The 27,902-nt window shown below is 43.6% G+C and overlaps 2 protein-coding genes across 2 annotated transcripts; both read left to right on the plus strand.

Annotated features, from left to right (window-relative positions):
* The first annotated feature begins 243 nt into the window (after nt 1–243).
* LOC114857043 (matrix metalloproteinase-15-like) lies at nt 244–9,511 on the plus strand. Its single transcript, XM_029153112.3, has 10 exons — nt 244–1,160; nt 2,154–2,302; nt 2,587–2,709; nt 2,784–3,103; nt 3,432–3,593; nt 4,758–5,170; nt 5,376–5,514; nt 6,440–6,590; nt 6,676–6,791; nt 7,268–9,511. Exons 1-10 carry the CDS (start codon nt 1,041–1,043, stop codon nt 7,651–7,653), a joined length of 2,079 nt encoding a protein of 692 aa, XP_029008945.1. The 5' UTR covers nt 244–1,040; the 3' UTR covers nt 7,654–9,511.
* A 1,434-nt stretch (nt 9,512–10,945) lies between these two features.
* LOC114857156 (cyclic nucleotide-gated cation channel beta-1-like) lies at nt 10,946–27,696 on the plus strand. Its single transcript, XM_055509839.1, has 37 exons — nt 10,946–11,093; nt 11,927–12,008; nt 12,166–12,193; nt 12,303–12,348; nt 12,493–12,589; nt 12,872–12,891; nt 12,992–13,097; nt 13,767–13,791; nt 13,884–13,977; nt 14,057–14,157; nt 14,265–14,328; nt 14,467–14,542; nt 14,651–14,675; nt 16,182–16,524; nt 16,611–16,760; nt 16,845–16,898; nt 18,003–18,070; nt 18,224–18,471; nt 18,722–18,752; nt 20,263–20,449; nt 21,402–21,437; nt 21,633–21,731; nt 21,826–21,980; nt 22,507–22,719; nt 23,033–23,241; nt 23,393–23,443; nt 23,628–23,714; nt 23,818–23,882; nt 24,023–24,145; nt 24,245–24,386; nt 24,514–24,673; nt 24,766–24,863; nt 24,996–25,079; nt 25,170–25,288; nt 25,374–25,520; nt 25,662–25,860; nt 25,947–27,696. The coding sequence occupies exons 2-37, from the start codon at nt 11,928–11,930 to the stop codon at nt 26,187–26,189; spliced, it is 4,074 nt and encodes a 1,357-aa protein (XP_055365814.1). The 5' UTR covers nt 10,946–11,093; nt 11,927; the 3' UTR covers nt 26,190–27,696.
* The last annotated feature ends 206 nt before the right edge of the window (nt 27,697–27,902 follow it).

The following is a 27,902-nucleotide window of genomic DNA, read 5'->3' on the forward strand; positions in this document are numbered from 1 at the left end:
AAGTGTAACTTCCTTTAATGTACAACAACCAAAACAGGTGATTTACAAATGAATACATTTACAAAGGGGCCAGTGATGTAGAAAACAGGTGTTTACTCTGGAGTATTTCTGTAAATTCTTTTCCCTCCCACTTTGTTTTTACTGTTTTCCTAAAAGAAAAATGCAACACTTAAAATACTGAACGACAACATTCCTGGACACCGCTAACGAGCGATTCCGTGTTAACAGGCTGGCAGCAGAGACGCACAGGTGTAGGCGGTGACGTTAACCGTGGAGCAGCTGCTGGTGTCCAGCTGTAGTTTCCGTCTCAAACAGCAGGTGTCAGTGAGCGCTGGTTTGTGCTCGCCCCTGATGAGGCTGAGCGGTAAAATGGAGGAGGATCCTGTTGATAGAGAAACATTGGAAGTCTTTTATCCTCCACTCGGGCCCGTCGGTGGTCTTAAAGTTTCTGCTCCGCGCGCTCGTGTCGCGTGATAAAACCAGAGAGGGTCTGAACAGCAGCAGAAGTCTGAAAGAAGTCGGCACTTATGTCTCGGTCGTCGTCGTTTTCCATCAACTCCAGAAAATGATCAACTTTTGAAGAATTCACCCTGCGCTCACGTTTGACCGGGGACACGTCTGGTGTCGGAGGAGGGTGAAGGACACTTTCTCCGGACCCCCGGGCTCCGTGTTTCCTCATCAGCCACTGTGAATGTCGGAGAGGAGCGAGGACTCTGTTCGCCCGCTGGCTGCAGCATCTGTATGCGTGAAGAAACTTCACCGTGAGGCAGCGAGCTGCAGCCGGGAATGGATCCACGTTTTGAATTGGGAGGAATTCTGAAATCATCTGTGTGGCGTCCTGTTTGAAGCTTCTGAGGTGCCGACTCCCGAATGAGCGGATGGCTCACTTGTAGCTGAACCTGTGATTAAATGTAGAGCGGGGTCCACGTCCACGCACTCGGTTCTTTGTCGTGTCTGCCAGAGGAAGCCGTTTGGCTTGTTGTTGTCAGCGCATCTTGCACAGATCTGAGCGCCCATCTGGGGACCACAGGCCGCCTGTGATGAAGATGGAATCTCATCAAGCCTGGACTCGGATCATAATCACACTCTTGTCTTCATGCGCCCTGATCCGCTGCAGCGCAGTGGCAGATGTCCCAGAGGAAGAAGGGTTCAGTGCTGAGGTACAGTAACGCCTGAGTGGAACCACGTCTCAGTCCCGAGCAGCTACAGTAGCTCATCTTGACCCTAAACATCCCACTTGATGAATGTGCAGCATATTTACACTGACATAGAGCAGCAGGTGGGGAGCTGCGCTAGGATGTTTTTTGACCTTTTGACCCTTTTTAACATCAACACTTCACATGTATTCCACACATGGAAAGAATGATAATAAACAGTCTATTTAAAGGTTCAGTGGGTGGAAAAGGCCTAAGAACAGGGTGAAACTAATTTACTGTGTTTATTGACTTTTAAACATATTTTAGAAATATTACACTTTGAACTGCCATATGTCATTTTATAAAAAGTTATTACTCTTAATAACACTTATGCAATTCGAGACAACGAAGTAGTAAAAACCTGTAATACAAAGATAATGGTTACTTTTAATGCACTGAAATTATGAATAACTGTTAATACTATTGCTATAGGCTTCATTGTAGCACTTCATTTGCTGTTAAGGAACGTTTGAGTTACCTTTTGATGAATGGCATGTTTTGCTATGTGGCTGTACACACTCAGTTCCAATGTTACCAAACATGTAGCAATGAGGAAAAATCCCACATCTGTTCTGGACCGTCAGCCAGATGTTCATACTAGCAGAGCAGCGTGTTTACCTACTGGACCCACATGCAGTTTAATGCTTGTCAGGAACAATTTAGTTCTCTATTTCCCTCTGTTCTTTGGCTCTTTATTATTGTCTGTCAGCGCCAGAATGAAAAAGCAGGAATGCAGTGATGTTAATAGGAGCCATCTGGTCTTTATCTCTACTTTCTCCTTTTCTTTAACTCATCGGATGCTCTCTCCAGTCATTAGACATGTCAGTGTGTCAGAATTAGCAGAACACTTCCTCCCTTTTAGCAGATTCACATGTGCACTGTGTGTCGGCAACAGACGCATGCGTTGAGCGCTTTTCCTAACAGGGAGAAGGATTCATTCGTATCCTCCCATTGCAGGCGTGGCTTCGTAGGTTCGGCTACCTGTCTCAGGCGAGCAGGCAGATGTCCACCATGCAGTCGGCCCAGATTCTGTCCAAGGCCATCAGTGAAATGCAGCGCTACTACGGGCTACAGGTGACGGGACAGATGGACCCTGCCACTGTTGAGTAAGTTCTGTGATGCATCACAGCCAGTGATTGTAATCTGCTACATAACATATGTTTAGTCTTGATGTTGGGCTGCTCTGCTGCAGGTTGTAGCTTCATAGATCTGTACAGACACACGACGCGTGTCAGTGTTTGTGTCTGACTTTCGGGACAGGGACAAATATGCATATTTTAGTGGTTCTGGCTCAAAGCAGCATGCCGTTACGATATCATCATACTTCATCTGAATGGAGGCCATTGTTGATTGACATGACATTTGTGTGTGTGTGTGTGTGTCCTTGCAGAGCCATGCAGCGGCCGCGCTGTGGCCTCCCTGACAGAACGCCCGTGGAGCCGGGCGATGGCGTGCGGAGGAAACGTTACGCCCTCACTGGGCAGCAGTGGAGCAAAGACCACATCACCTACAGGTTCACGTTACAGGACTGTAAACATGAGACAAAGGTGAAGCAGCATCTTAATACGGGTTCTACTCTTGCTGCAGTATCATGAGTCAGAACCTCCCCTCCTCTCTGGACGAGGAGCGGATCCGCGGCGCCATCCGAAGGGCCTTCAGTGTGTGGCGACGGGTCATTCCTCTCACCTTCGAGGAGCTGCCTGTTGAAAACATCATCACCAACGGCAGCCAGACGGAGCTCACTGACATTCTGATTTTGTTCGCCTCCGGTTTCCATGGCGATATGTCTTTGTTTGATGGCGAGGGGGGGTCGCTGGCACACGCCTACTATCCTGGACCGGGCATTGGTGGCGACACACACTTTGATGCTGATGAACCCTGGACACTTGAGAATCAAAATCAAGAAGGTTTGTAGACTAATTCTTTTTTTCTGCTGAATTGAAGCTGGATCTTTTCCTCATTACAGTTCCTGTAAAACCTGGACTGCTGATAATCCTGTTAGCATCGCCCCAATTTAATTACCTTGTTCTTCAGCACTGACTGCGCATGCATCCTGTTTGCACTGGTAGAAACTCACACTGTGTGTTTCATAACCCTACCCAGCTCCCAGAGAGCGCTCACATAAACGCTTGTTCACCTTGTTTGGCTTCACATGGTACAGCAGCACGTCCGGGTCATTCATTTTGTTTATAAACAGACACGTTTTGTTCCATCTTTGCGCCGTGTGTGCTGCAGGTATCGACCTGTTCCTGGTGGCGGTCCACGAGCTCGGCCACGCTCTGGGTCTGGAGCACTCAGACAACCCCGGCGCTGTGATGGCTCCTTTTTACCAGTGGACCCACACACACAACTTCACGCTGCACGACGACGACATTAGAGGAATACAGCACATCTATGGTGAGGAGCTCCTCCCGCGCTGTGTCAGTGCTCTGTCTGTGTTGTGACCATTTGAACGTGTTGCATGTAATGGTGAGACTCTTTCCAGCTGTATGTTGAGGTCCCATCACACACATCTGGACCCTCAATGAAAGACATGCAGCCTTGAAAAGACGCTTACAGAGGATACACACACCCATGATGTCATGCTTTTCCTGTGTAAACGGATGCTACATCATACAATAAATGTGTGTGTTTATGCCAGATACAAAAGGAGCGTATGGTGTGTGTGCAGTGACCTATGTGGTTGCAGTGGCCGTCTAATTACAGCTGACCAGACCAGCACATTTGTCACCACTGCCGTCTTACTGTTTCACTGGTTGGTGATTTCTTTTCCACAGCGTCCAGTACATGCGTTCCTTTGCATACACATTCGTTTTCTGTCTGTTTGTCCAGGTTGCATCTCTGAGTGACTTAAAGCGATTCACCGTTTGGGAACGCTGCGTTTTGGTTTTTAGCTTCCGCAGCACAAATGCTTCCACGCCCACACAGCTGTGGTGTGCTGATGCAGAGGTCAGAACCAACGCAAAGCGGACCCTGTCAGATTAGATGTGAAAGGCCTTGTAAACATACGCTGTGCAGCAGTGTCCAATGTTGACAGCTGAAGAACTGTGTTGAAGAGAGGCTGTGACTGGATGAAGACTCATGAAGCTCCTTGTGCTGCAGTGCTGGTTTTAGACACTGGAAAAACCAGGAAACTGGAAACAGTTCTCACCTACCTGCACTAGACCTCATATATACATATATATATATGTATTTCCAGCAGTCTTTTTGGCCAAGTTTACCTCAATTCTCAAGCTCATCAACTGTCTATATATAAATTACATAATGGACTGTATTTGTTGTGTTTTCCTTTCTTAGCAACCAACTGGGCTGATTCTTTCCAGAGAAAAGTGGCCCAGTCACAGTCAGATGAGCTTGACTCAGTGTGACTGTGCTGCTTAAATGGAAACTTACATTTTGCTTAGTGTGAGGACACAAAGAGATGGTAATGAAAAGGGAAGGAAAATACAAGAAGGGGTTAAAGTCTAATGTCCCACAGAGCAGCAGGAGAGGAACGTTACTGAAGGAGATCTGCCCGTGTGGGGTTTCCCTTTTACACGCTCTCCATCTTCTCTTTCCCAGGTCGTCCTTTCGTCGGCGATGCTCCAACTTCTCCTCCCACCCCCGGCACTGAACCCAGCAGCGCCCACCCCACCTCCCCGTCTCCTCCTGAAGACGAGCCCACTTCTCCTCCTCCCACCGCCCCACCCACTGAATCATCCTCGGCGCCATCATCCGAGCCAGAACCGACAACCGGTCCTCCCTCCACACCCATTGTTCCCTCCTCCAGACCCACTGATTCCAACCCTGCACCACAAACTGAAGCCCCACCAGCCAGAACCCCTCGCCCTCCTCCACCCCGGCCCCCTGCTCCTCCACCCCGGCCCCCTGCTCCTCCACGGCCCCCCAAGCTGCCGGACAACCAGCCCCCCGACATATGCGAGGGGAACTTTGACACAGTGACCATGCTGAGGGGGGAGATGTTTGTCTTCAAAGTAAGACGATTTACCGTCCATGATCTTCAGATGCAGTTTCCAAGTGTTGATGTTTGGTTCAACAACTTCAAGTTCTGTTTACATGAAAGAAGCACGTTACTGATCATTGAGGGTTCTTAAAAGCCAAATAACAAGGAAGCCAGGCAGTAACTAGCAGGGAATGATAACAAGATGAGGACTAAACGTTGCTTTGTTGCTTGTGCAGGGGCGCTGGTTCTGGAGGGTTCGGAGGAACCGGGTCTTGGATAACTACCCTATGCCCATATCTGTGTTCTGGATCGGCCTGCCCAGTGACATCGATGCTGCCTATGAGCGCCGCGACGGCAAATTTGTCTTCTTCAAAGGTATCGAAGCTGCAGCACCCACGCGACGCGCAGCCGCCTGATACGCCACAACAGAACCCTCTCACAAGGTTCTGGGAACCATTCCTATGCTCCGGTGCCTTGCTTAAGGGCACAACAGTGTAATTTCCCCAAGTTTCCTTCATTGCTTTCACCCGAGCGCAGCTGCAGCCAATGTGGATCCGTTTAGGAGTCTGCTCTATAAACACAGAATGGAGCGAAGCGCAAATCTGCGCTTTGATTCTAACTGGTCCCAGTGAAGGGAAACAGTGCGAACTCAGCATTCGTTTCCCTGCGCGGCCTGATTTACGAGGGGATGGTAACAATTCATCCCAGTTCTACTCCTCCATATCTGGCACACGCTCATGCAGGCTCCCATACACAAGGAAATATTTAAAGCATTAGAAGTTATGTAAAAACCAAAAAAAAAGAACTCCTCCAGCCATGATTCACTGCTTTACAGTCTGTGTTTGTGAGTCCGACTCCGTCACTGATGCCTGTAAAAGTGTGTCAGTGAGTTCATTGAGTGTGAATGGGTTCCGTGCCGTGTGTCATCTGTTGCTGGCCCAGTGACGCCGGTCCAGCTGAGCCTTTAGAGGCCTCACCATAGGTGGAGGGTTGCATCAGCCTCCTCGGCCCTGATGCTCCAGATGTGAGCAGCTGCAGGACTTTAACAGCCGCCATGTGGCCGTTTGTCATGCCTTTGAAGGATTTTCTGTGCTTTCGATTATGACTGTGCTCTCCATGGAGCTCATGTTGATATATCTCTCTGGTTTTTGAGGAACACGGCTCTGCGTGTAAATCATTTTGGGATGACATCTCTGACAGGACGGTAAAATTGCGGAGCTCCTTCGGTCTGTTTCTTTCTCCTCGTGTTCCCATTGAGCAGCACCGGTCCGACACGCTGCCTGTCCCGTTGTACTTGCAGGTGACAGATACTGGGTGTTCAGAGAGGCCGACGTGCTGCCTGGATACCCACAGCCGCTGCACGAGTACGGACGAGGGGTCCCCATGCACCAGATCGACACGGCCATCTGGTGGGAGCCCAGCGGCTACACCTACTTCTTCACCGACGACCGGTACGAGACTCACGCTAGGAGTTTTACACTCGTTTGCTATTTGTTTGAAGGCAGGTAATGTATCAGTGTTTTTGTCTGCGTTCAGGTACTGGCAATATAATGAGGAGACCCGAACTATGGACCGTGACTTCCCTAAACCGATCAGCAAATGGGGCAGGATCCCTCACTCGCCCAAAGGCGCCTTCCTCAGCGACGACGGTGGTAAATAGAGGCTTTAAACACAGCCTTTGCTGGGAGGAAGGAGTCTTCTGTTAAAAACCAACACTATTAGCGGTGGAGGGAGGGGGAGAATGAAGAGTGAGAGAGGTAAAAGGGGGGGGGGGGGGGGGGGGGGGGGGATGGTTAGGCTGGTGCAGGCGAGAGCAACCGGGGGAGGAATGAGGTTGGAGCTCGTCCGTCCTTTGGAAATCAGATTTGTGGCAGAGCTGCTCTGAATGCACCCACTGACAGTCAGAGCTCACGTCCACCCAGAGCACAGATGATTGGGTTACTTAATATACCTCACAGTCGGGACAGGGCCTGTAAAAGGGCACTTGGTCTGAAATGTGAGAAAGTGAAAGAAACAGCCTTAAATTCTTGTTTATATGAATAACTGAACCCAGTTTGACCAAAGGAAGGCTTTAACCTCCATTCACCTTGTTGATTCCACCTGACTGAAACCTCTTTCTCTCACGCAGCTTACACCTATTTCTACAAGGGCACCAAGTACTGGAGGTACGACAACCATAAGGCACAAGCAGACGAAGGCTTCCCTCGCTCCATCCTGACGGACTTCATGGGCTGCGCGGCGGTGCCGGAGCAGGACGAGGACCCGAAGGCCCCCCAGGACCCGAGTCCTGAGACCGAACGCCCGAAGGTGGAGGAGGAGAACAAAGAGGTGAACGTGGTCGTCACGGTGGCCGACGGCGGGTCGAAGGTCATGACCCTGGTGATGGTGACGGTCCCGCTGGTGCTCATCCTGTGCATCCTGGTCCTGGTTTACGCCATCCTCAGGACTCTGCAGAACAAAGAGGCGCCCCGGGCTCTGGTGCACTGCAAGCGCTCGCTGCAGGACTGGGTGTGACGCGCAGAACCAGCTTTCACACTGGTGGCGGCGTGAAACGAAGACCTGACCCAGCGCTGACGTCAGGGGAGCCAAGCAGCATAAGCAATTGTGGAGCGGTGACGCTGGTGCCTGTGGTTCTGGCCCTGAAACCTTTCTCCTTTTCTCCTTTCTGCCACTCAATTATCTGAAAAGTATGTCATAAAAATCATCTCATCACAAGGTCATTAGGAAGAGAGAGACTCTCAAACATAATTTTCTATTGATTCTCAGCCTTCCAAGGGTCAGATAGGGTTTTAGTGAAAATGCAGAAGTCGATGATGCACATTAAGCCCACGTACTGTACATACACACAAACAGCAGCACTTACTTATCCAATCACGTGCCTGCATTAATATGAACAGGTCTGGCTGAGGTGTTCCAGCCGCGCCCCCCCCCCCTTTCTGTTTTCAACACGTACTTTGCACTTTGTGAATGCCATGTTTTTGTTGTCGCCGTGTTTTGTGTTTGCCGACGTGGCCTCGCTGCAGATGTGTGAGCAGAGCGCAGCAAAGCTCCAGCAGGAGAAGCTCTGACCGGCGCAGGAATGTAAGACAGCTGTGTGCGTCCACGGCCGCCCGCCCCCCACGAGTCCCCCGTGACTGCCCTCACACACGCACACACACACACACACACACACACACACACACACACACACACACACACACACACACACACACACACACACACACACACAGACACACACACACACACACACACGCACGCACGCACGCACGCACGCACGCATGCACGCACACAGACACACTGCAGCGTAACAAAGCAGCCCGGCTGCACTCATCTGTGCATGCATGTCCACATATGCAGACACATGGAGAAACCACTTACCCAAACAAAGGCACATAGAGATTTTTTGCACACAGACACACAGGCTCCAGCCGCCCCTCCTCCCACCACGGCCCGAAAGCTGCACCACTGTGGAGACACATTGATATACAGCTGGTTCCTAGGACTGAGAGGAATACAGAAGATGGGGACTTTAAGTGGTTTAATGGGAAGAATTGTGGTTTCTTACAGGCTCTGTCCATCTCGGCTCAACCTGTGAAAAATATTTGCCGTTCTGTAGCGAAATAGGTTTAATTTTTAATTCTATGCGTCCGAGGCTGAAGAAGGAAGGGTCAGGGTCTGCTTTTGATTAAGACCACATGTTGCTGTGTTGTGTTAATGTCAGGCATGAGGAGGAAAGGCATAAAAAATTGGTGGTGAGAGAGAGAGAAAGAGAGAGAGAGAGAGAGAGAGAAAGACGGAGAGTGAGGGAGAAAGCGAGATGAGGCCGATCGAGGAGTGGAGCATTTCTGCCAGCATTTCCTTGCCAATATTCTGTGGAAAAGGAGAAGCCAGGGTGGGAGGCGGGTCGGAAAGACTTTGGGGAGGGGCAGCGCCGGCGTTGTGCCTCCTGACCTAGATTGGGCCACCAAGTGCACCTTGGTGCCACCTCCTCCTCCGTCCGTCTTCTAATAAGTTTTGCTCCTTTCTCTTTTCCTATTGTTTTAGTCTTTTTCATTTGCTCGTGTAGATCCATGTACTTCTGCACTCTGTCTTTACTTTCCCTATCATTACGCTTTACTTTATTGCTGTTTTTTTCTGTGAATATACTATGAATAGCATGAAGGAAAGTGTTTGTAATGTGTTTACTCTACTTATCATTTGTAGTTTTGTACATTTTGTTTCTTTTTAGGTTGTGTTTTCTTACTAGCAACACTAGATCACCACATCAATGTTGATGCATGCGGAGCATGTTTTTTTTTAAGCCTGTGCAATCTTGTGCAGATAACTCCTATGTTTTTAGATTTCGAAATAAAATTCACAAATAAAGGCAACAGTATTCTTTGCTGCAGTTTATGCCTTTGTGTATTAGGTTCAAGCGGAGGTTCTGGATTTGGCCACAAGAGGGCGTCACTGCGTTTAAAACATTAAAGACCTCTGCTACGTCCAGAATAATGATCAATACAAATCAAGCGTAACACAAATGTAAAATTTAAGTGAAGTCTATCAAATGCAACAATTTCAGTCTGAAATGTGTTAGAAAAGCTAGATAAAATAAATGAAACAGAACAACATAACAGTGCACAACATAAAACTCTCAAAGTACCACAATCCTCAAATTATCACCCTTCTCTTAAATGTACATTAGCAGGTAGTGACGAACTTGTTCTGGTCACCATTTACACCGATCTGCGTCCACAGAGGATGTGTTCGTGTTGGACCTGAGGAAAAGTATTCACCTGTCTTTATGTCTGAGTTAATCAGGATTAGCTTCCATCACGGATCATCCACTAGAACTTCACTTCCGCAGCTACTCTTTCCGTTATTTACTGTCCATGATTTTATGACCTACCTCTTCAGTTTTAGAAAGACAAAACATTATTGTTAAACACATTCATCAAAAGACTGCATTTGCAATAAACACAGTTTTCACACTAAGTGCTGTTTTTATAGCTTCCATCTCATTTTCTCCGTCCTGTGCCCCTATTTCATCCAGATGTTCCATTAGGATTGAGGCCAGTGTGGTGCTGCCATATTCCAGCCAAGGACCAAGGGTCTGTGTCATCGGGCATGTTCTATAGCTTATCCCCTGCTGAGCTGATAATGGGATCTATCCACTGCCTCCTGCCTCATCAGCACCATTATTTGTCGTGTAGTTCCCATTCCCATAAACAGCAAGCTTCCCTGGATGTGGTGTGAGCAACAGGAAGGGAAGCATGCCCATAGTTTATTTCTACTGTGTAGCATTTATTTATGTTTTCCATGCAAGTTGATTTTATCTTTATATGGTCCAGGACAGACTGGAAAAAACTTTATTTCTGATTTGTTAAATGTAGTAAATGATAAATTACTAAATTGATTTTAAATAACCCATACCTAATACACTTAAACATAAGAAACCAGTTTGGGAGACAGAATATTAGTCCTGAACAAATCAGAATCAGCACCTGGGTGACAGAAATTGTTTTAAAAAATGACATAAAACCAAGCTAATTATGAGTAAATTACATTTTTATTATGTAATCATTATGTTATTTTCCCCCATGCAAAGTTGGTGCATGTAAACAAACATCACACATTTACAGAATTCAGTTTAACAACATGGATTAGAAGATTTCTCCCCTTTGTGATGTCATAAAGGGAACAGCTATGAGGGAAACAGTGCTCTGTGACACAACTTGTTGGTGTTTTCCCTGGTGGCAGCCGACAACTTGTTTCAGGTCATGGAGATGATGTCATGACGATATGTGTCTGCTGTTAATCTGTGAGACCAGGATTGTACATTGACCTTCAGGTGGTGCTGGCTAATCCCGTTAGCCCCAGGCAGCTGCTGTGGAAATCCCAGCAGACCTGTGCTGTCCTTGCAGCACTTTGGAGCTTCACACGCCCGGCATGAAGAGGCGGCTGTAGGCACACAGGTAAGAAGAACACGGACATCGCTGTGTGTGTGAGGAAAAAACATTGTTCAATATATGGATGTTGACTTGGAGCAGTGAAAAAGAACACTTTGGTTTAGCAAATAGGCCCTGTGATCTTTGAGGGGACATATGGAATCAAGTAGTGATGAATGAATTGACAGCTTTGAAAAGAATCCTTTCATCTGGATGTTTGATGACTGTAACAGCCAGGTTATAAAAACTCTGGACTCAGCTAAAGATTTTCTAGTTTTTGAGTTAGTACATTAATGTCAACATGTATACTTTCTTAAAATGTGCAGCTGCAACATATTCAATGAATTGATGAGATCTTGGTAGTGCTTCGGTTTTATGTCTGTCTACACTTATTGGCTCCTTGACACAGGCAGAAGGATGGAGGTGTGTTTGTAGCAAAGCGTTGCAGGTTGAGGAGATGTTTGGTGCCATGATGGATGTTTGCTAGCTAAACATGCTAAACAGGCTGACTGTCCCAGTGGATGATCACACATATGAGATTAATTCAGACAACTTCCTGCTTTGATCTCTGTGTGCTGAGAAAGAATTTTTTTCCTGTGGATCTGTGACTGATTTTTCTGTGTAACTGCAGTAATTAACCCTCTGTCACCTGTGGACCCTGGTGGTAAAGCAGCTTATGTTAAGTGTAGTTAACCTCTTCCTTTCTGCCTTTTGGTCTGACCTGATTTTTGACTCCTGTGTCTGTATAAAGAACAGAGGCCTGAATTTTAGCACTTTTATGCTTTCTGTTGAGTTTATTGATTTTTTGCTGTAGAATGAAAAGTGAAAATACAGTATTTTATACATTGTGTCTTTAACAGGATGTTTAACTGGGTGGTGAAAGTGGTCCCCCAACCTCCCGAAGCTTCTGGAACAGATGGAGCTGCCAAGACACCTGCAGCTGTATGCAGCACACATGCACGCACACACACACACACACACACACGCACGCACGCACGCACGCACGCACGCACGCACGCACGCACACACACACACACACACACAAATAGAACGTGTCCCTCTTATAACTTATTCTCTCTCTGTCTCTCTGATATGACAGGACCCCCCCAAAAACAGAGCAAAAACAGGTGAGGGCAAGTTTCAGCTTCTTCCCATAGATGTGTGTGTGCATGTATGTATGCAGATTATCTAACGTGTGCATAATGCAGGTGTAAAAAAACACGATTTATTTTACAGTAAAGAGTCCCCCACTGAAAAACATTGACGAGGCTTCAGAGGACAGGTAAAAATACATCTGCCAACTGCTACTGTGTGTGTGTGTGTGTGTGTGTGTGTGTGTGTGTGCGTGCGTGCGTGCGTGCGTGCGTGCGTGCGTGTGTGTGTGTGTGCACTGGGATGTGACCAGTCCTTGTCGCCTCCTCCACAGTCAGGGGGTCCTGGGCTGGCTGTCTAATGGTTTTGTCAGTGCCCTCCCTCAGCCGTCTGGCTCTCCTCGGCTTGACAGAGCTAACTCTGATGCCAGGGTGAGTCCAGAAATGTGTGTTGGATGCTATTGGCTGTACACTATTAACCAGCTGGATATTAAACTTTTATCATAAAATGTCCAAAGCAGCAAAGACAGCAGATTCACTGCACAGTTTATTTGTACATTGTAATGTTTGCTATGTTCCTATAGAATTATTGTAGTTGAGAATGAAGAGACAAAAGGATATATATGTTTATATACTGTAAGAAATTTAAACCTACTTTTCATCCTATCTTTCCTGTAGATGAAGAATTAACCTCTAATTTTTCCATTCTTTCAGCCAGGAGAGGATGGAGAAAGGTAAAGTGTGACTAGAACAGTACTTGATGTTTATGCTAGTTGACTAAAGATTTAGTGAACTTAAGTTACGTACTGTAAGTTAACCTCAAGCTTGTCACAGGTCCCGTGTTATGGGTTGGGTCGCTCAGGGTTTGACGAAGGTGCTGCCGCAGCCTGATGACAAGTACAGAGAAACTGAGAATTGTAAGGAAGAAGAACACACTGAGGTGAGAAGGATTCCATTTATATTAACTATAAAACTAACAAACTTAACAAACTAATCAAACAATTTGACATCAGCAAATAATACCTAACTAACAACTAACTGATGGAATGTGCAAAGTCTAATAAAAGTCAAGGTCCTCAGTTAACCTGGTTGGAAGCTCCTGCAGCATTTTGCTCTTTTCAACAGGCACATGTTGAAAAATTTGTCTGCTCCCAGAAAGTGTTACCAACAGCTATAAGCAAAATCATATATTGATGTCAGCATTTTTGTCGAACGTCAACACAATCCATGTCTATGAACTTAGCTCAAGCAACTTAATACTGTCCCACAGGCTTATGGGGCTAATCATGTGCAAGGAGTAAGCTTGTAAAGGAATCTACAGGGGGCTTAGCAGGTTAAACCCCTCCATTACCCTCACTGCTGCTTAGACCAGACTCTCCATGTGTCAACCGTCTCATCTTAGGGCCTCCCGCCCACAAAGCATTCTGAAATCACTTGTTTGTAGAATGTACAGGTTTGTCATATTTATAGTTTAGGTAATTAATTGAGTTAATTGACCTCTAAATAAATAATTTACTTAGCAAAAAATTAATTGCCAATTAAACATAAACAGGAGTAATGTAGTAAAAAATTTTAATGGTCTTGACGTCTCTCATCTTTATTTCTCCAGGTCTTTGAAGTAGCAACAATGCCAGGTATGTGTCTCTGACTGACTGGTTGCGACTGATTCAATAATACTGATGGCGATTCTCATAATAAACCAGCCTGATTTTGACTGCTTGTTCAGATTTTGATCCCCTCCCCCACATCCCAGTGGTGGAGATGGTGTCAGAAGACGAGGCGTCAGAGGACGAAGGTCTACTGCCTCAGATCAAACCCAAGTAAGTGAAACTGGCCTCTGCACTGACCAGTAACACAGTAAAGTGTTAAGGGGCTGATCTGTGCCTGTCTTTGCTGCAGGGTGGTCAGCTGGATTAAACAGATTATCCCACAGCCTGTGCCCACTGGAGCTGTACCCGTGGAAACAGCATCCAAGTCCTCACGTTCGTCCCTGGACAAAAGTACACGCACACATGCATAATGTGTAGTCTATCACACCCATGAACACATAAGAATTTACAGTATAGCACCCCCCTAAACAGCACATTTCACACCTTTGTCTTCTCAGTTTTGTCTCCACCGCCTGAATCTCTGAGTGGAATCTCACTGGACACTGACAGCAAGTCCTCAGGGTGCGTTGTGTCCGCTTAAACTCCAGCTACAGTGACACCTAAATTACAGGGCATTTACACTGAAGATGAATGGGATTCAGTATGAGTTAATATTGCTTATAATAAATAACTAAGGTTAATAGCTTTGTCTGTTCACAGTGTGGTCGGCTGGTTCGTGTCAGGGCTCGGTCTGAAGCTGCCTCAGCCTGCCGTCCAGCACAAGGAGGACACTGATGTAAGTGAACAAATGTTTGTGACTGTTACTTTCGTTTCACTGACTTGACAGTATCTACATGCCAATTAACTCTCTGCTGCTGTTTTATTTTTATTTTTTTGCTGACAGGGTGCAGCTGAAGTTTTACAGAAAGGTGAGTTATTTTGTTATTCCTATTTTTTAAATGCACTTTCCAGTTGCCTTAAAAAACCCTGCCTGCCATGTGTTATTAGGGCCAGTGGATCTATATGAACTAAGTTATTAAAGAACTAGCAGAAAACACCTCTTGAATAACGTCGGGTGCTACGTATTCAGGCCTTTGTTATCTTTTAATTGGTAAAATCCCGATTCTGTGAATCTGTGTTAATCTTGAAAATGATTCTAATGTGTTTTCTGCTGAAGCGCCCTCTTGTGTTTTTTCCCCCCATAGTTATTGAAGAGGTGTTTTGGTCGGACGGTGGGAGCCTAACTCAGTTCCTCTTCTCCTTCTGTTTCAGGGGGGAAGGCGCTGCGAGCCCCTTAAACAGCAGGAGGAGACGACTGGGGGACGCTCCGATTCCCGTGACACACTAGACTGTATTGTACTGTTGGCAGAGCTACAGCGGCTGTAGTGTGGAGCTCAGTACAGCTGTAAAATACAGCTCAGGGCAGCTAGAAAATACAACCAAGATGTAGCTATGTAAGATATGTTGAACTCACCTTACTGTACTCAGTACAGTTTATATGAATGTATTACCACTTGCACTAATATGTGTACTGTACACTGTGTAGACTAGAGGTCTGCTCGTGAATTTTGCACACTTTGTGTTTGACACAAGCATTTGATGCAGTGTTACACACACAAGACTGCAGGCGTGATATCATTGTTTCTTATTACTGTGCTTTAACCTTTGGCTATGAACAGAATCTATTCATGTTGCCACTTTATGTCCAGCAAAAGATCATATTCACAAAAAAACGATGTACTGGTCGCAACTTTCGAAAATTGTTCCCAAGCGAAATCAAATTATTAAATGGCAGCTATGTTAATGTACCATTGTGTGACATGTGGATAAATAATGTATCTGTTTGTAAATGTAAATGACAAAACAGTTACTGCAATTTCATGTGCTTAAATACAGATGAGCCCAGTTTAAGTCTTAAGTGTAAGTCCTGTTTTGATCCACTTGGTCTGAATATATGGCCTTGAAGTGTGAATCGTGGCCCGTGTGTGGGTCTGACTTTGTTTTGTTTCATTGATAAGAGCCATACTTGCTCATAACTGAAAACACATTGGTTAGAAAAACACATTATACAGTAAGATTTGGCAGAAATAATAAAAGATAAGTTTAAAGTAATATATCATGTGGATTTTATCAGTTACCCAGCAGCATTCTGGTAGTGTATTTACCTAGAAGCGTCTTCATTTATCTCAGCACCTCAGCACAAAACTTGCCACAAGCAAAAGCCAAAGACTTGCGCCAAATCTGATATTAATTATATGCACACAAATCTGATATCCATTATTATAACATCAATCTTTCCTAAAATTCTCGATGAACATTCCACTGCAGTCTAAGAATAAATTAAATACGTTTTGCTTCTTATATAGTGATATTCTAGTAGGAATCCAACACCAAGATGTCCAGTGTCAATTATATGGTTTGTGTCTTATACACAGCTTCATCCAAACTCAAACCTGACATGGTACTAGAAGACGTTGAGTCAGACAATGAGGGTCAGCAAAAACAGCAGGATTTTCCCAAAGCGGCAGCAGTGTCCATGTCGTTGACTAAACCAACACCAACGCACCAACAACAGGCCACTCAGCAGACGCCGTCCAGCTCACTGCAGGTAGTGTCCAGACAATCCCAGAGGTGTGGCGATCCTGTTCCTGAACCCACAGAGAGCGCAACCAAAATATCCCTGGAAGATGCTGAGACCCAGACAGGCCGCTGGACGCCGTTTATCGAAAGCATCAAGAAGGAGGCTGAAGACGTAGCTTTGGCTACAATGGAGGAACGGTAAACAGGTTCTGAGGGTCTTATTGCAAGGTTGTGTTAAGGCACCTAAAGTATTAATCCTATAAATGCCTGCTGCCTATTACCAGTCTGCTGCAGGAGCGAATGGAGATGGCCCGCATGGCTGAAGAGGTGGCCAGACAAACAGCTGAGATGGCTATTAGGCAGATGGCCAGTGAAGGACACTCCATTAAACTCTCTCTGGACAGTCAGGAACTGCTGGAGGAGCCCGAAGCTGAGTAAGACCCCGTGTTCAATAAAAAGAAAACTGTTTTTGGGCATTTTTAGGTTTTGACAACAATAGGATCACCTTTTTACTACAGGCTCGCAGTGCCACAGGACGAGGAGAGCGAAGTGGAGCACAGTGAAGCCACAGAGTAAGAATTCAAAGAAAAACTTCTGGATGTTTAAGCCCCTTTATTTTCACCTAGAACTAGAAAGTATGTTTCTATTCAGGTCCTTTAACAAAGCAAAAGTAGCACTATTGTAACATAGAGTTTAATTAACTAAATCCTTTTTTGGAAGCTGATCTACAGTAGTTGAGTCCATTAGCATTACCGCACAATGCTAATCGAGTAATTATCAGGAGAATAGCCTCTTTCACGCAGAAATAATTAGAAATCTATTCAAGTGCAGTTATAACTTTTGTCTAGTAATTGCTATTTGCACTATGCGCATCCAGCTATTGCTAAACTGTGTACCGCAGTCATCAGGCTGACAGGTCTCATTCCAAATCCCGTGGGTTCTCGTTACGTGATGGCGGCGCGCGCTGCCTCAGCCTCACTTTGTCGTGTCATAGCAACCGCAGCTTCCCTTAGCAACAGCTGGGCTCTTATCCGCCGCGCCGCCTCCGCCTCTCAGCGGTTCCCCTGGTAACAGCGCGCACCTGCTGCTGCTGTTTCACGTCTGGAGAGGCAAACATGACGAGACGAAATGATAAACGGACGTGTAATAGAACACTTTTCATGTTGTTCTTGTGGGATTTTTAAAATGTCCTAATGTGATTTAACCATCGTGTTACTTGGGTTTTAAAGCCCGTGGACTCGTGAATCCTATTTGACAGTGAGTACCCTGTTAGCTAACTAATAGGCATGGCATCGTCACACTGACAAGCTTAATATATTTCTTAAATCTTGCGAACTTTATTATATAACTTTGCATGTTAAAGATAGGACGTTTGCGCGTCGTTTTATTCAGAAAAAAACTAGCTAACCGCTATTTTTAGCTAACGACAAGTAAGTCCCTACTTTTTCAGTATCAAGAGGAAAATGTGTTTTTGAAAACTTTAGAATAATTGAGAGACAGTGTTTAACATTTATATTATGGTTACAGTACAGTATGGTTCATCGTTTTGGTTACGTAGACTCATTACTGAGTGTTCAGTCACAACTGGTCCTCAAGACCAGTTTTACCCCATTACTTTGTGCACTCACGTACCTTGATGCTACCAGAGAACCTCTGTTGTCCCCTTTCTATTTCAGCAGAAGGGAAGCGAGACCTGCAGAGGAGCAGAAAGAAGATACACAGGAACCCACTATTACAGAACCAGGTACAGGTCAAGGCCTCAACCACACGCCTATAGTACAGTGTGCTTTATTATAGTTAGATATTATAGTTTGTATATGAAGTGTAACATTATCAATATTGCATTATCTTCACATTTAAGTATTATGCCAATTTTTTCTAATATTTACAAATCTAGATCTGAAGGAGGAAGTTGAGCCACACCAGACAACTGTTTCTCCGACTCAAAGTCCCGAACCAGTTAAAACCGCTAAGCCGGAGCCAGACCCCGAATCTGAATCAGAAGAAGAACCAAAACCGAAACAAGCACCTAAACCAGAAACAGAAACTCATAAAATCAGTTCAGAGCCTGAGCCTGTGACCAAGCAGCCACAAAAGGCAGAGGACAACAGTCGAAGCACCAGCGCAGATAAAACTGCTGAAAAAGTAAAGTCCCTGGATTGAGCTTGTGACAGTTAATGTGACCCTCTGAATTGTCTGGCTTGAATGAATATTTTTTTAATGGAAACACAGAAAAAGCTGTGATTTCTTTCCCTCTTATTATTCCTACATTGTTTTTGTATTTCATAATTATAGTTACTGGAACATAAAATATAGATACATATGTTAATTATTTGCTAGCCATATATCTATTGACTTTTTATTAAAACTAATGCTATATTTTGTGCTTTTATAGGAGCAAGAAGCCACTGGGGATGAATGTGGGGGTATGTACAGTAACTATGCTGCTGCACTGTCACCTTTATATTCTCCTGTCTACTAAAACTCTGTCGCTGCCCTTATGCCTGAGTAAATTGCTATTTTGCTGTTAAGACTGTTTATTGCCCACATTGCTTCCAGTATATTTGGCCTGACTGTGTATCTCACCTCTCTCCTCTATAGCTCCAGTCAGCTGTGATGCATTTAAGAACTGTCTGATGCGCATTCCTCACACCTCAGAGTGCTTCGGCAACATTAACGCTTTCTTCAAAGAGAACGGCATTTCCTCCCCCAAAATACCCCCCATGCCTAAGTTACCCACCCAGTTCTCTGATGTGACCAAGTATTTGCCCACACTACCCCCAGAACTTCGTCAAGAGCTCTCTCAGATCAGACTTACACAGGTCCCAAGAAACATTGCTCAGACCCTGACTGAACTTTTGCCCAAAAACTCAGGGGGTTCTGTCGGACCCAGTCTTTCCAGTATCTCACAGAGCTTTTCAAATGTCCCACAGAAGCTCTCGCAGTTTCCCAGCCAAACGCAACAGTACTTCCTCAATGTCCGAAATCGCCTAAATAGCCTCATGCCTCAAGATGCCTAAGAAGCAAATACAACAACAGCAAAAACAGAAACAAGACATGAATCATCGTGACGTAGAACTCAACCAACTTATTAGACATTCCCCTTTTCCTCCTCCTTCTCATCATCCTCAGCTTCGGTCCGGCTCCACATCTCCATCCTCTCTTAGTGGTAGCACCCTTGAGTTGCCCAACGTGCCATCCTATCCACGCCTTCCCCCCATCGTCAACTCCCCAACAAAGCAGCTCGGCTCCCCATCGTACCAGCTGCCTGGTCTCTCTAACCCGGTGTTCTTCACTGAGGATGACTTATACAGTTCAGCCATAAGACCTGAAGGTGAATCTGCAGCAGTGGAAAACTCATTTTCCTCATGTGACTCAGACTGTGTACATTCATGAACTCAGTTATTATACAGAGGAAGTTGTCTTAACATTATTCTAATCAGAATAAACAGTTTAAAAAGCCATCTCTAAAATTTAACACCATAATAATTTTAACAAACCTTTTACACAATTTTTCAGCTGAGTTCAGGTGTCACATGATGTCAAAAAGTGTCTGTGTTGGGGATGTTTGTCATTTTGTTCCTTCCTTCTTCCTATAAAATGATAGATAAGATAGATAGATAATTTGATTTTTTGAAGAGTTCAGAAATTCATGTTGCATGTTGTTGAACTAATGTGGACTATTATTTTCCATGAAAAGTGATTTACTTAACTAGTTAACTAGTTCTTTCACAGATCCAACTGGTCTAGTTCAGAGGTGAATTCTGTTGCAGTAATTCGATATAGGTCCTGCTCAATCCGCCCATTTCCCTGTGCTGCTTACACTAGCTCCTGCTTGTAACAGTTTACCTGCTTATTATTTTATTGTGTCTTTGTGTGTGGACTTTTTCTCAGTTCCCTAATTGAGTAACCTATTGTGTCTATCAACTTCGCCAGAGACCTCGAGCCTTGGCCTTCACCCGGCTGTTAACATAGAGGACGTTGACTCAGACCATGAGAGAAAAGAGCAAAGAGGAGGAGAAGATGGAGGGGAACAAAGTCATATTCCTCAAATTCTCACCCCACAGGACCCCAAGCTGACAACCCTCACTGTCCCTGTGACCCCTTCTGGAGGTCGCCAAAAGTAAGAAATACAGTATTACCACTTTATGTCATCTGCTACTTCACCTTTTATTTACTGGAGGATTCGGATTGAGTGTGGATTATAAATTATTAATTATTACAATATTTTTATGTATTTATCTACCTTCATGCTTTTCCTCTACAGTAAAGGAGATAAAGAGTAAGGAAACAACAGCCGTTTGTTTGTGTTGTAGTGCTGTCAGGTTTCTCTCTAAAGAAACCATAAAGTATATATGCATGGCCTGTGCATGGGTGACATTAAGGTGCAGGCCTCTCATGAAGGTTTTTCATCTAAAATAAAGTCAAATTAAAAAGTAATAGCTGGCATAAACACATTTTAATAACTTTATAATTACTCATGAAGTAATAACTAACATTTTATTAAGCTCTTCACATTTCCTCTCTGTTGAGCGGTGTCTGCTGTGCATCTACTGCCCTCTACTGTCTACTGTGCTGCCACAGTCTGTATTTCAGTGTCCTGCAGTATACACATTTGTTTAGGAAACTTGAATTTTGCTCAAGTTGATGGAATCTACCCTTTAAAGGCAATAAGTGCTAAATGACGCACAAGAAGCAAAATACACAGTGAGTGTTGATGCAGAACACAAACAGTTTATCCTCTGACTCACTGTTGTTGTGACTCAGTAAACTGTGGATGTTGACTGTTTCTTGTCTTCTGCTGTTCTTGTGTGAAGTGTGATGGTGCTGCTCACTTTTGCATGGCTTTTACATATGTTTGTGTTTTTTGCTGCTGTATAGATGTCGTAAATAGGATACATCAATAAACAGATGCATCTCAATCTTGGACTTGAATCTTTCCTGTCTCATGTAGCTGTAGACTATCACATTGTGGGTGACTTAACTTGCTATTACGTACTTTCATGGTGACTATAAGGCCTTACCTGGCATACACACCTGTCTCCCTGTCACTTTGCTCTGACCATGATTTGCAGTAGCGGAAGGATTCGAAGGACTGTTTGGACAAAGATGTAAGATATATCTTATTTAATATTCTACTGATTCACCTATCCATCTATTTCCTATCCATACACTGTACTTCCTATTTTATTTTACTCCATTCTTAACTCCATTTTATTACTTTTTACATTCTATATGTTTTTTATTCTATTTTCTATAATTTTAGGTATAGTTGAACCAGAGATGTTACTGTGTCTCTTTAACAGTAGGAGGTTTCACTCTCAAAGTGAAGATGACGATGAAGAAGGAAACATCCCAATAAAAGCCTGGCCCAGTCAGTCTAGCCTGCACAGCACCGATGATCTGTGAGCACTGTATACACAAACACTGAAACCAAATAATGTAAAATAATAGTGCCTTTTTAGTACAACACGCAGAAAAACACATTTTTTCCTAAAGCTTGAAAGAGCGTCCAGGGTCTTCAGCCAGTCAGACCAGTACGGTGGTAAACGAGCGACTTCAGGAGCTGGTCAGGATGTTCAAAGAGCGAACGGAGAAAGCCAAAGAGAAACTCATTGATCCTGACAGCTCAGACGAAGACAGCATCATCCCCTGTAAGCGAGCATCCCTGATTTTCTCTATAATACCTTTACACCACTCTTAATACAATCAAGTGCTTGATGATAGATCTGGAAATGGGTGATGCCTGTTCCCCACTAAGGGTGGTGTTTGTGCCACATTTTCAAAACAACAGTATTGGCTACAACTGAAAAACAACTGAAAATTGTAAAGGACTTCAGCAAAAAAACAACTCCAGATTGCTCAAAGAAGGTAGGATTGGGTCAGTCCCAGCTGCCACTGGGCAGAAAGCAGTATTCACCTGCAGTAGCAACCTGCTTGATAGTTTTATATCCTGTTTTACAACTGTCTCCACATGCACGTGGACTTTTCTTGTACTGCTGCAACCACAAACTCATTTAAAGTATTAGGCCAATTTATGATTGGTTTATGTTGTATGTAGTCGAATCTTCGTCTATATCTTTCATGCAAAGATGCTTTCTACACAGCTTGTTGCAAATTCAATCTTCTTTTGTCCACAAAATCTGTTGTGTGATTTTCTGACCACTCCCCTGCCATCAGCTCCTCCTCAGCCACCTCCTGCACATCCGCCAGTGGACGGCGGAGAAAAGGAGACACAAGCTGGTACATCGGGAGAAGGAGATGTAGGAGAAGAAGGAGATGAGAATGAGGCAGAGGAGAAACAGCATAGTCACTGCTGTGAGGTGAAAGCTCTTCGATGGATACAGGCCTGTGTAAACTACCGCTTCCCCGCCAGCATCGACCCTTTCACCAGTGAGATCCCAGTGAAACACACTGCCTGCCACTGTACTGTAAATGTTTGCACTCAACAGTTCAGATTTTTTAGCCACATTGTGACTAGTATTATTGTACTGTATTGTATTATTGTATTAAAAACTATATTTTTGAAGGCTAGTATTGTTTTGTACATTATACTATTATACTTATATAATAACCTTCGTAAGGTTTTCTGTTGTTACTGTACATTTTCTGTAGTTGCCTTGAGCATCCAGTTTTCTGACAATGCTGCTATTGTTATACATTTTCTTTCTCACATTCATTTTTTCTCTTATTACGCTCTTTGCAGATCTAACATATGTGCTGTGGATGTTTTTGGTCACTCTGGCCTGGAACTGGAACGCATGGTTCATCCCGGTTCGCTGGGCTTTCCCTTACCAGACGGGGGAAAATATTTACTACTGGCTACTGACGGACTACCTATGTGACCTCATTTACATCCTGGACATCACCATCTTTCAGCCACGCCTCCAATTTATTCGTGGAGGGGACATAGTGGTGAGTTGGGATACAGTGCTAAAAGCATCTCCTGGTATAAAACTATATACAGTATATCATCTTTTAGTATTGTATACAACAAAAGAGATCACCTTGCCTTAAAATTTATCTCACTAATATTGTTAATCAGTAAAACCTGTTTTTATTACAGAGTGACAAAAAGGAAACCAGAAAAAACTACATAAAAACCAGTCGATTCAAGGTAAAGAACCACACACATCAATACATGCTTGTGCTGCTTTTATTCCTGTTTTATTTGTTCTTTTTGTAAACATTTAAACCTCTTAACAAATAAGTGGCAGTTATATTCCTTCTGTTTGTGCCATTGTTACTCAGTCAACATGTTGTGGATACAGTAGGTGAGCTGACTCCATCTTTTTTAACAGTTTGACGTGGCCAGCCTTGTTCCTTTGGAGCTCTTCTATTTTATAACAGGCATCAACCCCATGCTCCGTTTACCCAGACTCCTGAAGGTGAGTTTTCATCCATCCTCCCCTTAGAAACAATAAAGCTACCTTTTTCTTCATGTATCATTTAGGCTACTAACACATGAAGTATTCCCCAATACTTCCCCAGATCAACTCTTTCTTTGAATTCAACGAGCGTCTAGAGGCCATCTTGGCCAAAGCTTACATCTACAGGTCAGATGCAACTTTCTAGTTATTTTTTACTGTTCTATTGTCTCATGTATGTCCTAAACTAACTATCTAAAATAATCTCAGCTAAACAAACAGTTGCGTAAGACGTTGCACTAACATGTTTCTCATTTGCTCTCTCTCAGGGTGATCCGTACCACCACGTATCTTCTTTACTGTCTTCACTGCAATGCCTGTCTCTTCTACTGGTGCTCTGCCTTAAACGGTCTGGGATCTACAACTTGGGTGTACAATGGTGAAGGCAACAGGTTGGTGCAGCTGCCTAACTGCTTATTAATCGCATACATAAGCAAAGCAGGAGCAGCGTTTTTTTTCTGTGTTCCCCCAATGTTTCTTCTCTTTCTCAGTTACATTCGCTGTTACTACTACGCTGTGAAGACCCTGATCACTATTGGCGGTGTCCCAGAACCCACCACCCTCTTTGAGATGGTCTTTCAACTTATCAACTACTTTGTGGGAGTCTTTGTATTCTCTATCATGATTGGACAGGTACAATAATAAATTATATAAAGTTTTTACCTAGATGGAATATTTATGAACATGTTTGACATACATGTTAAATGAATAAAATTGCTTCACATTTTTTATTGGCCAATCTTGCTCCTGTGCCTCTTAGATGCGTGACGTGGTTGGTGCAGCCACAGCAGCTCAGACCTACTACCGCTCCTGTGTGGACAACACTATCAAATACATGTCGTCCTATCGCATTCCCAGAGATGTCCAGCAACGTGTCAAAACCTGGTACAGCTACACGTGGCAATCTCAAGGCATGCTGGGTAAGACAAAACACTGTGTACATGTTTGTGTATATTGTATATTTCTGCAACTTCTCATTCTGTGCTACATCTGCTTACTGCTTTTAATGTAGATGAGCAGGAGTTGCTAGTTCAGCTGCCTGATAAGATGCGCCTGGACATAGCCATAGATGTCAACTACTCCATCATCAGCAAAGTCCCTCTTTTTCAGGTACCAATTACTAAATCATAAAACATGAAGCCCATATATTTTGTTCAGCTAGACTGAAATGTTACTACTGAAATATATGTGTCTTGTTCAACTGACATGTTCTTTAACTGTTCCGTCTTTTCCTTCTGATAGGGTTGTGACAGACAGATGATCTTTGATATGCTCAAAAGCCTACGCTCTGTAGTCTACCTGCCAGGAGATTATGTCTGCAAAAAGGTAAATGTTTGTTTGCATCAAAGGAGACAACTGCACGATAAAACATTTTTTTCATTTGGCAACTGTTGTTATGTGTGTTCCGTCTCTCAGGATGAGGTGGGTCGGGAGATGTACATCATAAAGGAAGGGGAGGTCCAGGTGGTTGGAGGACCAGATGGGAAAACTGTGTTTGTTACTCTCAGAGCAGGATCAGTGTTTGGAGAAATCAGGTATAACAATGCCCTTAAATGATAATCAAAAGCTTTTGATTAAAACCACGCAAGTATTAACATCTATTATTTTACTGCTTGGCAGTTTGCTTGCAGTTGGTGGAGGTAACAGACGCACAGCAAATGTTATTGCTCATGGCTTTGCTAATCTCTTCATCCTGGACAAAAAAGACCTGAATGAAATCCTCATCCACTATCCAGAGTCCAAGAAGTTGCTTCGCAAGAAGGCCAGGTTGAACAAAAATGGCATTAAATGTTACCAAATATCAATAAATGAACCTACATGATCTAACTACTCTGGAGGCCAGTGCTGAAAAGTGTTTTACGTGTATGCAATTTATTATTCTGATAACAGTTATTATCTTAATTACAGGAAGATGCTTAACAAAGGAAAGAAACCTGAGCCCAAAGAGGAAGCTAAAGAACCGCCTCATGTCCCTGCTGCTCCTGTCAGGACAGAGACTCCCAAACTGCTGAGAGCTGCACTAGAGATGACAGAGAAGTCTTCTGGACTTAAAGGGGCACTGGCTAAAGTGAAAGAGAAGACAAACAAATCCAGCATCTCGTTACAGGTAAATATACTGTAAACCTGAGAAAAACATACAACTATGTGTAACAATGACAAGACTCTTGTTCTCCTGCCTTGTCTCCCCTGTAGCCATCCATCTCCTCCACCCTTCCTCCTGCATCTCCTGCCTCCAGCACTGGACCCGACAGAGACCTAGACACGCCATCGCCGATCAATTTCAGCTCTACAGCATTTCGCTCTGCTTCCTGTTGCAGCAACCACAACTCTACCTTGCCTCACTGTGTATCACACAGCTACAGCGACACAGAGGATGCATGCGGCGTGGACGAAGGCAAGGAGAACATCAATGAGGAGGCAAGGCTGAGAAAATGAAAGAAAAGGACTTGTGGTAGTTTTTGAAACCCTGGGAAAAGATGAGTGGTTGGGAAACCATAAAGGAAAAAAGAAACTGATGAATTACATAGACAAGATTTATGTCCAGAACAGCCTGGTCTTAAATTTGTGGATGTAACATTTTAGTACTAAAATATCTGTTACCCTATTTTCTCCTCTACCCACATCTTTATTATTTCATTATTACGGTTGCGGTGAAGTTAGAATCATTTTTGCATTGGGTAATTCTGAAATAGAAAAATGCTCTGATCATAGCAGGTCTTAAACAACTAGCAACTCAGCTAGTATGCCTTCTATGCCTTAGAACCTACAGGTCTCAGTAAGAGTGTGAGAGTAAGCACTGTGAGAAAAGAACAGCACAATTAGGCTTGTTCCACATGTCAAAGAGAGCCAGAAAGGACAGCTGAAGATGAGACCAAAATGGAGTTGGTTGTACTGACTATCAAATCATTTGTTTGTTAACCGACAAATGAGACTGAAACAACATGTTATATATGTATATATGTTGCATGTCTTCTGAATATTAAGAACCACTGTGATCAGAGGATTTATGTTTTACATGTAAAAAAACATAAGGAAAGGGAAGTGGACAGGGGGCATTAACTTCCCACATTACTGTATATCATGTAACATACGAGTGAGCCATTCCTCATCAAGTTAGCTCTTCACTAATCAAGCACAGTTTCATCATCTACACTGGTATCACATGAAAAAATAATTGTAACGGTTATGATGGAATACAAGAGGAAATAGTTAAGCTTCAACTGAACTTAAATGTTATAAATACAGAAAGAGAACAAAATGTTTTTGCTGTTGTTGTTTGATAAATGTTTACAGATCAGTGAACTTGAAAGTAACACATGCCTTATATTTGTAGTAGTATGCACTGAGCTGCTTTAACATCATATAGTAGCAATATATGTTGATGTTGTATATGTTTTCTTTCTCTCTCACAATTGAAAGTGTGAGCATAGCAAGATAACATCAATTAACCCCATATTACCTCAAAGATGTATATTACATGCTAATACATAATATGTACATCATCTAGCTATTGCTTAACATTTTTTTGTTTGTTTATTATTTTGTACAATATTGTAAATACATTTATTTGTTTTTAAATAGATAAATCCTGCTTTAATTTCCAAACTAATGTCAAATTAATTTACTGTCATGAGATTTATATGTTTTAGAAATATAAATATAATATAAATGCTGTAAATGTGATTAGAAGTCAGTGATGATGTCAGAAGGATCACTTTTGTATTTTTGTGTAGATGTTAGGTTTATAAATACAGCCCAGAATGTGGGCTCGTAAACCAGCTAACCAAACTGCCACACTACTGTACGTGTGTGTGTGTGTGTGTGTGTGTGTGTGTGTGTGTGTGTGTGTGTGTGTGTGTGTGTGTATAAAATGTATGTTTAGAGTTTATCTAATGTATGTAGCTCTGTTTTTTGTGAGCTTAAATAAATTGTTTCGCTCTTCTGTTTGTGAAACTGGCCTTCAATCACCAAGTTTCCTGACAAACAAACCAACCACAAACGACACAGCTAAAAGGAAAGGGTAGCAAAAGCACTGCAAGGAAATGTTCAGTTATTTAACCTTTACAAAAAAAGACAAGTAAGTAAATAAAGTAAAAACAGACATTTTTTTACATAAATCAAAATTTAAAACTGTTGCAATAATGTCAA

The sequence above is a fragment of the Betta splendens genome, chromosome 6 (genome assembly GCF_900634795.4).
Source record: "Betta splendens chromosome 6, fBetSpl5.4, whole genome shotgun sequence".
NCBI lineage: Eukaryota > Metazoa > Chordata > Actinopteri > Anabantiformes > Osphronemidae > Betta > Betta splendens.

Bases quoted from the DNA above. Each gene is read 5' to 3' on its own strand.
- LOC114857043 (XM_029153112.3), top strand. From the start codon at position 1,041: ATGAAGATGGAATCTCATCAAGCCTGGACTCGGATCATAATCACACTC. The intron at 2,710-2,783 runs GTTCACGTTACA...CTCTTGCTGCAG, and splicing joins AAAGACCACATCACCTACAG to TATCATGAGTCAGAACCTCC. The intron at 5,171-5,375 runs GTAAGACGATTT...TTGCTTGTGCAG, and splicing joins GGGAGATGTTTGTCTTCAAA to GGGCGCTGGTTCTGGAGGGT.
- LOC114857156 (XM_055509839.1), top strand. From the start codon at position 11,928: ATGTTTAACTGGGTGGTGAAAGTGGTCCCCCAACCTCCCGAAGCTTCT. The intron at 20,450-21,401 runs GTAAGAAATACA...CATGATTTGCAG, and splicing joins CCTTCTGGAGGTCGCCAAAA to TAGCGGAAGGATTCGAAGGA. The intron at 21,732-21,825 runs GTGAGCACTGTA...TTTTTCCTAAAG, and splicing joins CTGCACAGCACCGATGATCT to CTTGAAAGAGCGTCCAGGGT.